This window comes from Papaver somniferum, chromosome 8 (genome assembly GCF_003573695.1).
Source record: "Papaver somniferum cultivar HN1 chromosome 8, ASM357369v1, whole genome shotgun sequence".
Lineage (NCBI taxonomy): Eukaryota > Viridiplantae > Streptophyta > Magnoliopsida > Ranunculales > Papaveraceae > Papaver > Papaver somniferum.
The window spans coordinates 152809787-152824496 of NC_039365.1; the positions used below are offsets into that span (position 1 = coordinate 152809787).

Below are 14710 nucleotides of genomic sequence, written 5' to 3' on the forward strand. Positions count from 1 at the left end.
TTAACTTCCGATTATTTCAAAGACAAAATTTGAAAAGTATAAGTTTTTCCAAATTCTGATTTTTGGGCCATCGTACATTCGGAACTTTACAAAAAACCTATCCTCCGAATATTACAAGTTCAAAACAAACCACGCCATGGCTCCAGGTGGTTACAAGGGCCAATATTGAAGGTTAGACAACCCATATTCGGAAGTTTTGGTAACTAATTTAACTTTCGATTATTTCAAAGACAAAATTTGAAAAGTATAAGTTTTTCCAAATTCTGATTTTTAGGCCATCGTACATTCAGAACTTTACAAAAAACCTATCCTCCGAATATTACAAGTTCAAAACAAGCCACGCCATGGCTCCAGGTGGTTCCAAGGGCCAATATTGAAGGTTAGACAGCCCATATTCGGAAGTTTTGGTAACAAATTTAACTTCCGATTATTTCAAAGACAAAATTTGAAAAGTATAAGTTTTTCCAAATTCTGATTTTTGGGCCATCGTACATTCGGAACTTTACAAAAAACCTATCCTCCGAATATCACAAGTTCAAAACAAACCACGCCATGGCTCCAGGTGGTTCCAAGGGCCAATATTGAAGGTTAGACAACCCATATTCGGAAGTTTTGGTAACTAATTTAACTTCCGATTATTTCAATGACAAAATTTGAAAAGTATAAGTTTTTCCAAATTCTGATTTTTGGGCCATCGTACATTCGGAACTTTACAAAAAACCTATCCTCCGAATATTACAAGTTCAAAACAAACCACGCCATGGCTCCAGGTGGTTCCAAGGGCCAATATTGAAGGTTAGACAGCCCATATTCTGAAGTTTTGGTAACTAATTTAACTTCCGATTATTTCAAAGACAATATTTGAAAAGTATAAGTTTTTCCAAATTCTGATTTTTGGGCCATCGTACATTCGGAACTTTACAAAAAAAATTATCCTCCGAATATTACAAGTACAAAAAAAACTGTTTCCTGGAACCAAACAACACCATGTTCAAATCGTCTCCCGTAGAGGTCCACATACCGGCGATCCGCAAGATTTCTCTGAAATTACGAATGAGTAACAAGTTAGTACTAACTTTTGTTAATGTGAGTTGGAGTTACAGAGATACTTACTCGTTTTTCATACGTCCACCAAGGAAAAGCGTTCCTAACAAACCGTTCCTCATCTTCAAGTTTTTCAATCTCCTTATCGAGCGCATTCTTTCTCATCTTAATGTCATTGGATGATCTTCGAATTCGATTACCATCTAAGGCCTCAAATACCATTAAGATACGGTTCCATATCTGCTCTTCGGATTCCGATTTGTGGAGCTTGTGAACACGATCATGAGCAGTTACCACAACCCACGCTCTATAAATAGCACAATCTTCTTCTTCGGCAAAAGCAATATCCATGTTTTTTGTTATGAAAATTAAAACTGAAGAGAGGAAAGAGTTTGGTGCAATTGGGGTGATAGATATGAGTTTCTTCATATAGGTTTAGGGTCCAACGGCTCTTTTTGTTTTTCCCAAAAACTCCAACGGCTAATTTGACGAAAGTTGAATGTGGAGAAACCAATAATCGATAGGTATTGTATTTAGCATATCTACCGATTATGGTAGCTTTCAAAATTTGAATTTGGGGCAACTTATAATCGGTAGGTTTTGTAATATATTTAACTCCCGATTAACGCTGCATCCAAAACACGAACCAAGTGGTTATGGCTGGCTGTGTACACTCCCGATTAATGAACACAAATCATTCTAATACTGCACCGACTACAATCGGAAGTCTGGGAAATATTTTGGCTTCCGATTGCAATCGGAGGATAACAATGTTATCATATCCTCCGAATATATAAGGGTAATTTCGCCATTACGAATTACGCGAGATAATGGCTGGCTACATTTTCCCTTTGGGTGACCTTTTTTGTTTTATTGTTGGCCCCTAAATCCTTTCGAGTGGCCCCTAAAAACGCGAGGGAATTAAGAAACTTTCCTAGTGAGAAAGCATTTGATGTAATTCTGACTCGGTGGGATGTTCATTTACTACTTCCGAGTCCAGCTCAACTGCGAGTGTGGTGACAAAGACGCTGCCAGAAACATCAGAGCAATACTAGGAAAAATAAACAGCAAAAGAAACCAACGTTGCAAGTCAGCACTTGAAAAGGAATACCAAGAAATCTACTCTGGGTGCAGAATGCACAACAATATTGGTCCCCAGTCCGTCATATTAGAGGAGGTTAAATTAGGATTATAGGTACCATTTAGTAAACCTGCACATACATAATTCGGCAGCTCATTCGCCCTAGATGCGCAAACACAAGTGTCTCACCTCATTGTTACTGCAGTTTCTCGTATCCGAGCTTACCTGCCTTGGAACTTATTGCACTAGCTTTAAGCATCGATATGTGCTACTACGTGGAACACAGCTCCAACAACAATAAGATGGATCACAGTATCATCTGCACAGTGTATCTTATCTAAGGAGGAGAAGGAATCAACCAATGTATCCTATTCCACTGCGACTACATTTATAAGTAAAGGAGCTATTTCCTCTAGTAGTTTTATAAGGTTAACAATGCTTCCCTAATATGTAGAAACCAAGATGGCCAAATGATGGTAATCCAGTCATTGTCTTCACTAAAACCAGACCAAGAGTTACATCCGGTCATTGTCTCTTTTGGACAACTCAAATTGACACATCCTTTACATCTTCCTGCATATCCTTACATTTATGTTTCTTTACCAATCCGTTTTCACCAGGTTCCGTTGAGTGAACTCTATAGGGCTGTCGCATCGGCCCTGTCTCTCTCCTAAGATCCGGGCCTGCCTAGTGTTCTTCAGACTCCAATGAACAATGGTACATGTTTCTAGATCAATCCAAGTTAAAGAGTATTTAGAGTTAATACCTGTGGTTTACATACCCCTCTTTGAGATCTTCAAAGCGTATCAGATATGGCACCAGCATTTCACATGATGGGCAATCACAATGTTAAAAGAACCATTTCTTCCTTGTGCATCTGATGGCCTTGGCTGAGTGAGAACTGAATAGACATTCCCATTTTTAGGCTAAACTCAAGATTACACACCCTTCACATCTTTGCTGAATCTCCTTACATTCTGTTTATCGATTCTTGGTTCGCTAGGTTCCTTCGAAAGAACTCTAAGCTTAGAGGGTACCCACACATTTTTTGATGTCTTTAAAACATCAGACATAGCCTGAGCTTTCCGCAATATGGATGTTCTCATTTCTTGTGACCTATCTCCTCCACCTCTATATGTATTTGGTAACTTCATCTCATGTGGGATAGAACTCATCTGGACAGATAACTTCCTAGCCATTTCATGCATTCCTGCTACTTTCAGTTCGTCAAAAAGTTTCTTATAAGTAAGGTATTGAGGAACCACCCCTCTCCTTATCATATCCTCAAACTCCACACAAGCTTCTTCAAATCTTCGTATATTACAGAGCAAATGAATTAACATGGAACTAGTAGCCGGATCCAAACCATGACCTTTAACCCTCATGTCTTTGCAAACTTGAACAACCAAATCTGACCTCCCAACCTCACTCAACATCTTGATTAACAAGTGGTAAGTAAGACGATCCGGCAAATACCCTGACTCAATCATCTTAGAGTAAAGATTCATCCCTTCTTCAATTTTCCCAAATTTAGAAAAATGCCTGAAGAAATAATTATAAGTCGTTGCTGTTGGAATAAACCCTCTCCCTATCATCATCTTTAGAATCTTGCTTGCTCCAGCCGAATCTGCTGCCTTGCAATAACCCTTCACCATAGAATTATAACTCGAAAGAGTTGGACCTGATTCCGTAACCAACAATCTCTCCATCATTCCTAAAGCTTCTTTGAATCTACCCGCTTCACTCAACGCATCAACAATTGGATTATAAACAATAGCATCACTACGAATTCCTTCTCTCTTCATCTCTGACACTAATTCCATTGCCCTCTCAACGCGACGCAATTTGCAATAACCTTCAACAAGTGTACCATAAGTTACAACATTAGGAGCTACATTTTCTGTTTTCATATCCTCCCAGAGTCTTTCAGCCTGTTTAAGTTTCCCTAATCGAAACCATCCCTCAAGTAAAACATTATAAACCCCAACTGAAGGTACCCAACCTGGTTCCAATTCTCTCCTCTCAACACAATACTCATAAGCTATCCTAACATGCCCTTCTTTACAAAGAGAATCCATCAAAGTCTCAAACAAACTAGATATTGAAAATGTATAATGACTTGAATCTAATTCACTAGCAATCTCAAATGTGCGAATCGCAGTCGAAGTCATACCTGCACGAGTGTACTGCTTAATGAGAACTGCAAAAGTATCAGGATCAAAAGAGGGTTGTTTTACTGCCCATTTGTAGAGAGAAAGAAAGGGTTCTGGCGAAGAATCAAAATGGGGCAAAATTGTTTGGAAAAGAGTTGAATCAGGTTTGATACCAGTTTCATCTAATGCAGTTTCAAGAGTTTTTTCAGGTGAGAGATTATTGTAACTGCCTTTTAGAAGATTGCAGATTGTAATACAGTCTCTTTGAAGAAAATTCGGACTAGGATTTTGTTCATCTTGATTTTGATGGGAAGATTGGGAGTTTGGTTTTGAATGATGGGTTTGTGATGGCCGTTTGATTAATGGGTTTCTAGGAATTGGAAGAAATGATTCAAGAGATGAGGATACAGAGAAGAGTCTGTTAGTGATGGAGATGGAAATAGGGTTTTTGGGTGTCCGGGCAAACCTTTGAGCCAGACGAATCAACATTTTGGCTGAACTAGTGAAATGCGGGGGAAAGTGAAGGAAGAAGGTTTTATTTGGAACCCTGATTTTGGGCGTACCTAAATCTTTCTAGGCATACAAAGCAATAGTCCTAACTTGGATGATGTTATAAGAGATATTTTATGGGTAATTCAATTACCTATATGCTCTTAAACTTATAAAGGATACCCTATGGGTAGTTCAATTACCTATATGCCCTTAAATATTGTAAATTACTAATCTATCCCTAACCCTAATACAAAGACTATAATCAATAAACCTAAAATCAGTTTCATTCACCTTCTTCTTCCTCTCCACAGCAGCTGAACCCGTTCATCTTCTCCAAAAAAAATTTCATCGCATCATCGCCGAAATTTGATCGTCGATTCATGAAAAGTTAATCGACGATTAAACTCATCTATATAATGGGTCGTCGTAAGCAAGTATCTCGTTATAATCGATCAATTGAACAACCTGTTGAAGAAGAAGAAGATTTAGAGAGTGAAGAAGAAACTGAAAATCAACCACAAATCCAACCGGAGGAAGAGATTGAAGAAGAACCAACTCCTGAAATGAGAATAAGAAGGTTAGTTCTACAAACCCATCTTGTATTTGATGTTTTTGGTTGGTATGATTGGTTTAATTCGTCAAAAACATGGTTTGTGCGGCGGTTACAGGGTTGGGTTCGGCGTAAAATCAAGTTTAGATTTGCGCCGAACTGTTCTTCAAACTCAACCCTGAAACTGCATATGAACGATTCGGCTTAAAATGCATATCAGTTTTGCGCCGAACCTAGTGACATAGAGCCTTGTATTTAGGATCGGCTTATTCAATGGCATTAGATTTGCGCCGAATTTGTGTTGTGGAAATTTCATAAATTTTGCATGTGTATAGGATCGTCTTGTATGGTAGTACTAGTTTTGCGCCGAATAAATGTTTGTTTCAATTTCATAAGTTTTGCATGTGTATAGGATCGGCTCATATGGTAGTACTAGTTTTGTGCCGAATAAATGTTGTTTCAATTTCATAAGTTTTGCATGTGTATAGGATCGGTTCATATGGTAGTACTACTTTTGCGGCGAATAAATGTTTGAATTCATAATTTTAGGTTCGGCTTATTCGATAGTATTTGTTGTGAGCCGAACAAATGAGATCGGCTTATAAATAGTTTGTGGTATGAGTCGAACCACTCTCTGTGTAAGCTATTGAAAATTCTAAGACATGGTTCGGCTCATATGTGTTATTTCGGGTAAGCCGAGCTTTCTTATTTGTTGACAATTTTTTGGCATTTGAAATCCATATTTCGTATAGTTTGTATCCCTTTCTTGTTCTAAGTAGTCTTATAACTTTCATACTTGTGTCAGGACCAATGCATCTAAAAAGAGAAAGAAGATGGAGGTAACACCTTCTACTTATAAAACTCCCGATCCTCGAGGAGGAGGTAAGAAAAATTGGGAGCGGGAGGTAGAGGAGGCATTTTAGAAGAAGAAGTTGAACAAGTAAGAGTTGAAAGACAAGAAGAAGGAATAGCTGAAGATGAAGAAGTAGAAGGAATAGCTGGAGATGATAATCAAGAATTTCATCAAGCAACACAACCCCAAGGAAAACCCAAGAAAGACAAGAAAGGTAAGAAGGTGGCAGAACCCGAGAAAGAGAAGGACGATGATGATCGACGGATCACTGGTTTACACATTCCTGATGAAGATGACGTAATTACACCTCGATCAGATGGTTTGCCTCATGGTCTTCCGGAAGATGGAGGAAATGTGTTGATTGGTTATGCCGAATCTTGGGCGAAGAGAATTTATGAGACTCCTGATCACAACCGTGCAGTCCGAGTATTGAAACACAAGTGGGCAGCGGAATGGAAACTTTCTGAAGAGATTCTTGAGGTGATTGCTTACGTACAAGCCAGTGCCTTATGGCCTGCTATCAATTATGGACATAAGGAATATGATAGTGTGTCGACCTCTGCCTTTACCGAGCGCTTTTGTCCAAAAATTTACACATTTCGATTACCTTTTGGAGATATGGCAATCACTCCTGATGAGGCTAGAAAGATTACAGGCCTTAAAGTAAGGGATAGAAGTGTGGATGTTGATTTTTATGACATGAATTGGGATGAGCTCTACAATTTGTTCGAGGAAAGTCTTGGTTGGGATTCAAACAAAATTGAGTTGGAGTTTTGTCGATCCGTTAAAGATGTCAATTCCGTATGCACTCCCAATGGTAGAAATAAGAAGAATAAGAAGATCAAGATGACTAACTTGAAAAAGGAGTTTGAGAACACAAAGCAGAGAGTAATGGATCCCGTCAAAGTGAAGCAAGCCGGAACTGCCTACTTGCTTTATACTCTTGGTAGAGACATCTTTCCCGACACAAACGGAAACAAGTTAAATGCTAATTATCTCCAATTGGTAAAGAATCTTGAAACTTGTAACAAGTATGCTTGGGGAACGGCTACGCTCGCTTACCTGATGAAACAACTTGCCACCGCGTCTAGGTTGACAAGTACAAACATCGGAGGGAACTTCACTTTGCTCTAGGTAACTTTTGGGAGTTCAGAGTATGGTTCGGCTTATAACCATAAAATCGTATAAGCTGAACTTGTTATTTATTTGGTTCGGCTTGTAATACTTGATCCATATAAGCCGAACAGTTCTCTGAGTTTGCAAACTTTATTCTTACTTTGATGTTTCCAAGTAAAAATTGTTTCTATCACTTCAATTCCTTTGATTTTTGAATGTGGTTCTTTGGATGTAGGTGTGGATATATGACCATTTCCCAATTTTGAACCTGGCCAAAGTATTTGAGAAGGATGTCGATTATGTTGATACAGAGCCAACTGCAGCACAGTACGAGTACGAGGACTCGAAGAAAAGGAACAAAAAACACTTGGTGGCAAGTTTGAGACAGACGTTAGACCTACTGGGTGTTGATGATGTCACTTTTCAACCATATGAGAAGGAAGATGAAGAAGATGAAGTTGTTGAAGATGAGGATATGCCGGTAGGTATGTATCATGGGCCATTGTGGTATCCCGGTGGTTATGTTACATACGATCCTCGACGAGTACTCCGTCAATTAGGATGCGTGCAAAAGGTTCCTTTGTTTGATGAGAAATTCAGGTTGTTACCAAAGAGTGGTACTGGAACTAAAAGAACCACTTCATCTTGGGAACCAAAGTATGATCCTGATCCCACCCTTGAGTTTTGGAATAACTTAGAATATCACACATTAGATGCGTCCAAGTTAGCACCTTTACTTGATGATCCATGTGAAGAGGATCCGAGCTATATGGATTGGTATAACCAAATTTCTCATCTCTTCATTATCAATAATAAAAGTCAAAAGGTATCTTATAAGGGGAAGGCGAAGGAAATCAAGATCACCAACAAGTCTACTTCCGAAGATGTAGTCAACGCTTTCAAGATAATTGTAAGAATGACTTCACTTTATACTATTTTCATATATTAGTTATGGTAAAAATGTCTTCAACCTCACGGTTATAAGTTATTGACAAATGAAAAATAGATTGCCGCGGGTAGGGAGATGTTGAAAAAAATGAAGGCCAAACTTGGTTGCAAAACACCAATGACCGTGGAAGAACAAAAATACCTTTACAAAAAGTGGGATGCAATCATCAACAAAGAGAAGGACCCGAGAAACCCGCACAAAATCCTACCACTAAGAGGTCTCGACAAGTTGGTGAAGGTACAAGCCAAGATGGTGCTACCGGCCAACCCGGTAATGATGCGTCGGAAGATGAAGGCCAAGGTGGAAGAAGAGGTGGTCGTGCAACTAAGAAAAGATGTCGTGGTTAAATTCCCTTTTATGTTTCCAAGTTCCTTTTAATGTTTTCTTAAGTTTTAAGTACACTTTTATGGTGTTGCAAATACCTTTGGTTTTAGGTGCTGAACTTTGTTTTTAATGGTGCTGGGATTGTGTTATGGACACCTTGAATTTCATGTTTTAACTCTGGTTCGGCGTATCCTGTAATGTTAGTTACGCGCCGAATCCTTTGTCCTTCAGGTTCGGCTTATTCGATGGAATTAGTTTTGTGCCGAACCCTTAATTTCGATAATATGCTTTAGTTTGCATACTAACTTCGGTATTCTTCTTTTTTTAAGGAAGCTAGATTTCAAAGCCTTTGTGAAATACGTCATGGAGGAAGATACGATCTTGGAATGTGTTATACATGGTTGAGGAGAAGAACTCCGAGATTTATTAGAGAACTAATCGCCGAGATTCGTTAGAGATAATTTAATATTGAACTATTATGTAAATCAGTGGAGGGTTCGACTTAGATATGCAAAGTCATATAAGCCGAACCTGTAAGAAGTTTCAAAATTTGAAATTCTAGACGTTACATAAACGGATTCGGCTTATGTTCAAACCTTCTTATGAGCCGAACATTGTCTATTTTTGCACAAAAATCTATGAACGACTCTTTTTTGAAATATATAGCCGTTGTAACCTGTATTATATATAGGCATACATGGTTTTTCATAATCTTCAGAGCATATACTAAAAAAAAATGGCACTCCCAACTCATGAGTTTACTTTATAAGAAGATTTGTCTCTTTGCACTAATTACGTAGCATACTATCCAAAGAAGGGTGAAGAACGACGAGTGAAGGGTTTGATGAGTATGTACTACTTGGTTAGAATTCATGAAGCCTTCAGCAACGAAACGGGTAATCCTCACAACAGGGATAGTGCGACCTTGTTTTGCCGAATTGGAACTATTAAAGAAACGGTAAAAGGCTTTATATCTTTAGTTCGGATTGTGAGTCTATATCGTCTCAAGGGTGAAACAAACTCTGATATTGAAGATCGAGCTCTAGAGGAATGGCGAAGATGGAAAGGAAAGAATGTCGAATACAAAGATCACTACTACATTCTTAGAAGGTTTCTCATTACCCGTTTAGGATATTATTAGAATTCGATTAGAAATTTATTGTAAGGCTATTATGTAACGGGTGTGTAATCCACATTTTCTATGAATTTGAAAAGTCTATTTGGAATGATATTATATTTTTTGTGTTCATGAATCATGAGAGGTTCGGCTTATCCTGTAATTCCAGTTATGCGCCGAATTTTTTAAGATTCGACTTTCTTAAAAAATATAATACAAACCGAACCTAGCCGAGGTTTTTTTTTGGTCAGGTTCGGCTTGCAGTGAAATAATATTATAATCCGAACCTGACAAAAAAACTCTGGTTTTTTTTTGTCAGGTTCGGCTTTCATCAAAATAATACTCTAAGCCGAACCTGACTGAAAAACTCTATATTTTCATCACTCTGTCGGGTTCGGCTTTCCTTGAACTAAAGTTACAAGCCGAACCATCTCCTGTGTTCATGGTTCCAGTTTCTAGAAAACGACACGGTCCATAACCAAAAAGTAAATCATTGAAGTATTTCGTTTTGATGGGTACATGTAATTACAGTTCTAGTCAAAATATCATCCTCATCATACACGAAAATCAAAAGACACAAAATACGCGGATAAATACATGAAACATTTTTATGGAGATCCTAAACGAATCTCATCCTATTCACTGACCTCTTTCTCATCCTCTTCACTGACCTCATTCTCATCATCTTCACTGACCTCTTGCTTATCATCTTCATCCTCATCACTTGAAAACATAATTACTTGTCCACTTGGAGGCTGCACGTTCAAAGACATCCAAAGATCCATTTCCGTCGCATAATTTGCACACCAATCCATCGCAAAATTATTTTCAAATCTAGGAAAAAAGGCTACACTCATCAAAGGTGGTAATGGGCTTGAGGCCGATAAAATGACAATTTTGAATAAATCCAAGAACAAGTCTTCTATCCTTTACACCATCATTGCAAGGTTTTTTTGGAGGCGCGTAAGTAAAGCTACTACTCGTCCATGAGAAACAATGTACGACGCAATCGAATGTCTCCGCTATTAAAAACCCACAAATGGGCATTGACATCCAATGTTCTTCGGTAATGATAAAATCCCCATGCAAACGACGTTCGAATGCAATGTACTCCGCTGCCACCCCTGCATCTCCTCTTGCACCTGTTCTCATCATTGTCTTATAGAAATATTTGTTTTTACGTAGGGTTTGTAACAATCGTTGCCGAATATAGTTAACTTCATTTTCAGGGGACACAGGATTGTTCTCTTCCTTAAAAGGACCAAGTTGTTCCGCCGTGACGTGATATCCACAATTTCCATCACCTTGCACGTCGTCCATTGCTACAATATGCTCATGAATTATTGGCGATAGATCTTCCAAGTAGTTATCGTATATAAAATTGATAGGCCTCAAATACTTACCGGACTTATCTCTTATAGGTCCTCTCATCCTACCAATTTCATGTACGGTCCTTTTCTCCTTTATCTTAGTTTGTGAAGGATACATCTTAGCCTTCCTCTTGACAACCTCTTTACTATCCTTTGCTTGTGCCTAACAATCATTATTATTCACCTCTTTGTTACTTGTTTCGGACTTTTGAATACTTGGACGACCTCGTTTTTTTGGAACTTTGACTTCTTCCTCCTTCATCAACTTCTCAATTTCCTTTTTTGCCTTTTCAATCCTTGCATCATGGTAGTTAACGCCGGATGGATCCCTCTTATTACCCAATAGTTCCTTGTTGGATTGTCTAGTTTGAAAATTATTCATTTTCTTACTCTTCCTACCTTTCGGTTCACTCTTCTCTGGTTCCAAAATATTTTCTTGGGTGAAAGGATATATGACCGACATCATGTTGTCCCATAGGAATTTCTTTTGACCTCGGCCCATATTCCTATACATCTCCGCCAACTTTTTTCCATTTGCCGTGTCCCATATCTCTAGATCATCTTCGTCGTCTTCGGTTGGGAGAGGATCAAAGCTTAATTGTTTCCAAAAATGATCAATATCCTCAAATGGTATGATACCATCCTTGTAACGAAGTAGTTCGTGGCGGCATGGAAGTCCCATAGATGTCTTCATTTTACAAACACACTCTTCCTCCAAGTTGGCGCCTAATGTCTTAATCAAATCCACTTCTTCCATCAACAAGTCGATGCATAAATGTGAGACTCTATAAGTTAATTCCCGTAGCCATTTACTACCATAATTCTTGTGTCTGAACATAAGGTTATGCTCGAAGGCGGCTTTAATTCTCACAACATCACTTTTGAAATATTCACCAATTGCATCAAAAACCGTGACAAAAGTGTCAACACATCCAAAACGTTTATTCTTTAACCGATAATGAGCCGACTCTACCATATTTTTGGCTTGGTTGTCGAAGTGTTTGTGCCGATTTGTGAAACAAAACACGAACCTTTCTTTATTAGGTTCCAACACATCTTTGACCAAGTAAGTAATGACATCGGGGTAGCCGGTATTCCAATGCTTAATAAGCATTTTAAAATTTTCTTCGTAGACATCCTCGGTGATTGACCATACCAAAGCTTCCCATTCGCCTTGGAATGAAGCCCACAACATCTCATTATGTTCATATTCTTTCAAGAATTCTTTTTTTTTTCTTTACTCGCGTCTCCTCCGGTTGGATTTTAGCAATATTCTCTAATTCCTTCAACTTAAGTGGTTAAATTTTCGATTGCCATTTTTTCCTCACATTGCACCATATGTGAAACGTATAGTACAAAATTGAATGCATCCAAAAATACCTTCTTAATACCATACATCAACGATGAATCTTGATCGGAAACGAACACTTTAGGAAGAGCACCCTCCCGGAAGATTAACTTCAATTGTTCTAACGCCCAAACATAACTCTCTTTCTTCTCGTTTTTCAAGAAACAAAAAGCCACGGTGAATGGTGTATTTGTCGAAGTATGCCCCACAATGTTCATCAACGACATCTCATATTTATTAGTCTTGTACGTACAATCCAATATAATAACTTGTGGGAAGCATAGAGCCAATTGGACGCATTCCGGGTGCGCAAGGAAAAGGTGTGTGACTTGACTAAACTCATCCAAATTCTTTTGGCAAGCCTAGTTATTCCTCACCCCTAACCACATTACTTGTTGCATCACCATCCTACCTTGCAAATTGAGTCTTCTAATCTTTTGTCTTGCATTGTAGATAGTTTGCATAGTCGACTTGTTATTCTTGTTGTCTGCCTTTAATTTGCTAAGGATCCTAGACGGTGGAAAACGTGCTCGTGTCATTTTATCCACTTCTAACATCTCATCGGGTTTGAGTCGCGCTACTTTCGCATGTCCATGCAGGTCTTTGGGACGTGGGTGGTTATGACGACAATCCATATCTTTATTCATTATCCAATATTGATCTTCTTTGTTCAAGGACTTATTCTTGAGGTTGAAAACGATCTTGAAAGGGCAATTTCTTTTCTTCTTATTCGTCCTATTCTTTCTCTTGGTCTTCCCAACGTGTACAGTACCCTTTTTAACCTTGCTAGCGCCGGTTCCACTACGCTCACAAATCATTTCAAACCGATCCCATCGGCTTTGTTGTCCTTTAACTAGTACACAATTTATCTTCATCGCGTGTTCCTCAAGCCAATCCAGAACTTCGGGTTTAGTTTTCTATCCCTGCGTTCATTCCAAAACTTTGGAATATTCCCACAACATTCCGACAACATTAAGGTAAACAAAAGGTTCTTACATACCAAATCATTTTGGAAGTGATCCTTGGTATCCTCGTGAATTATGTCTACTGGATAAGGTTGATCTTCCATGGGTACGATCTACAAAGAATATCACAAGGTTCAAATACTTGAAAGGGAAAATAATAGAAATATTCGGCTCATACGATAATCATATTATGTGCCGAACCCTGAACATTTAAAGGTTTCGGCTTATACGATGTTCTCAATATGTGCCGAACCAATAAAAATATTTCAACCCAAAAATTAAAAATTTATGTTCGGCTCATACGATAATCATATTATATGCCGAACCATGAACATTTAGAGGTTTCGGCTTATACGATATTCTCAATATGTGCCGAACCAATAACAGCATTTTAACCCAAAATTAACAAATTGATGTTCGGCTCATACTATTTTCGAAATATAAGCCGAACCAATAATTATTATTTTTCCGGCCTATTCAGGATGTTGTTCGGCTTACTATGAAACTTTAATATAAGCCGAACTAGTGTCTAGCAAAAGGGTTGGAATTGAAAATTATAGGTTCGGCGCATGCTGCAAACAGATTCAGTGAGCCGAACCGTTCATCAATTGGTAGATTCGGCTCATAGATGTGAGCCGAACCTCAACCTGTTTCGCCGAACCATGATCCAAAAAACCTAACTTTTGATAATTGAGAGCTATAGAAGTGAGATTAAGCATAGGATAGAAGTGTACCTGTGTATCAAAAGCATTGGGTTCCTTATCAATGTCTTCATCATCAGGATTTGGCTCATAAAAATCATCATCTTGAGTTTGAGCTTGAGTTTGAATGGGTGTAAAATCATTCTCATAATCTAAGAAATCAACCATTTGGGAATCATTGGTGTAGTTGATGTGTATTTTCCTAGGTTTTTTAGATGAATTATGACCCTCCTCATCCTCCATTCAATCAAGAATTAAAATTTTCTCACTTTCTCCTTCTCTTTCTCTCCTTCTCAATAAAAATTTTGATTTTTTTTCCCCAAAATTTTTCATCTAAACAACCTTTATAATTCTGAAAATTATCTTAATCACTAAACAAAATATTTAATCACTAATCAATATTACTAACACTAATACGTAAAGGGGAGATTTGCATTAAAAAAAATTTCGGTTAAGGGGTTATCTGAATTTGCTATTTCACAACATTTTTTGTCTTTATTCAATATGTCTAGAAAGATTTTGGTATGCCCAAAATCAGGGTTCTTTATTTGGGGTATTTTTCTTTTCAGCAACTGTAGCAAATGGGCCTTGTTTTTAATTTATGTCACTGGTGAATAAAATGACACAAGAATGACCACATAGAAGTG

The 14710-nt window shown here is 38.1% G+C and overlaps 1 protein-coding gene across 1 annotated transcript; it reads right to left on the bottom strand.

Annotated features, from left to right (window-relative positions):
* Window positions 1–2203: 2203 nt before the first annotated feature.
* On the bottom strand, window positions 2204–4767 carry LOC113303553 (pentatricopeptide repeat-containing protein At5g11310, mitochondrial-like). The gene has a single exon (XM_026552588.1). It carries the CDS (start codon window positions 4765–4767, stop codon window positions 3064–3066), a length of 1704 nt encoding a protein of 567 aa, XP_026408373.1. The 3' UTR covers window positions 2204–3063.
* Window positions 4768–14710: the final 9943 nt, after the last annotated feature.

What these genes read in the sequence shown, in the direction of transcription:
- LOC113303553 (XM_026552588.1), bottom strand. Translation starts at nt 4,767, where the DNA reads ATGTTGATTCGTCTGGCTCAAAGGTTTGCCCGGACACCCAAAAACCCT.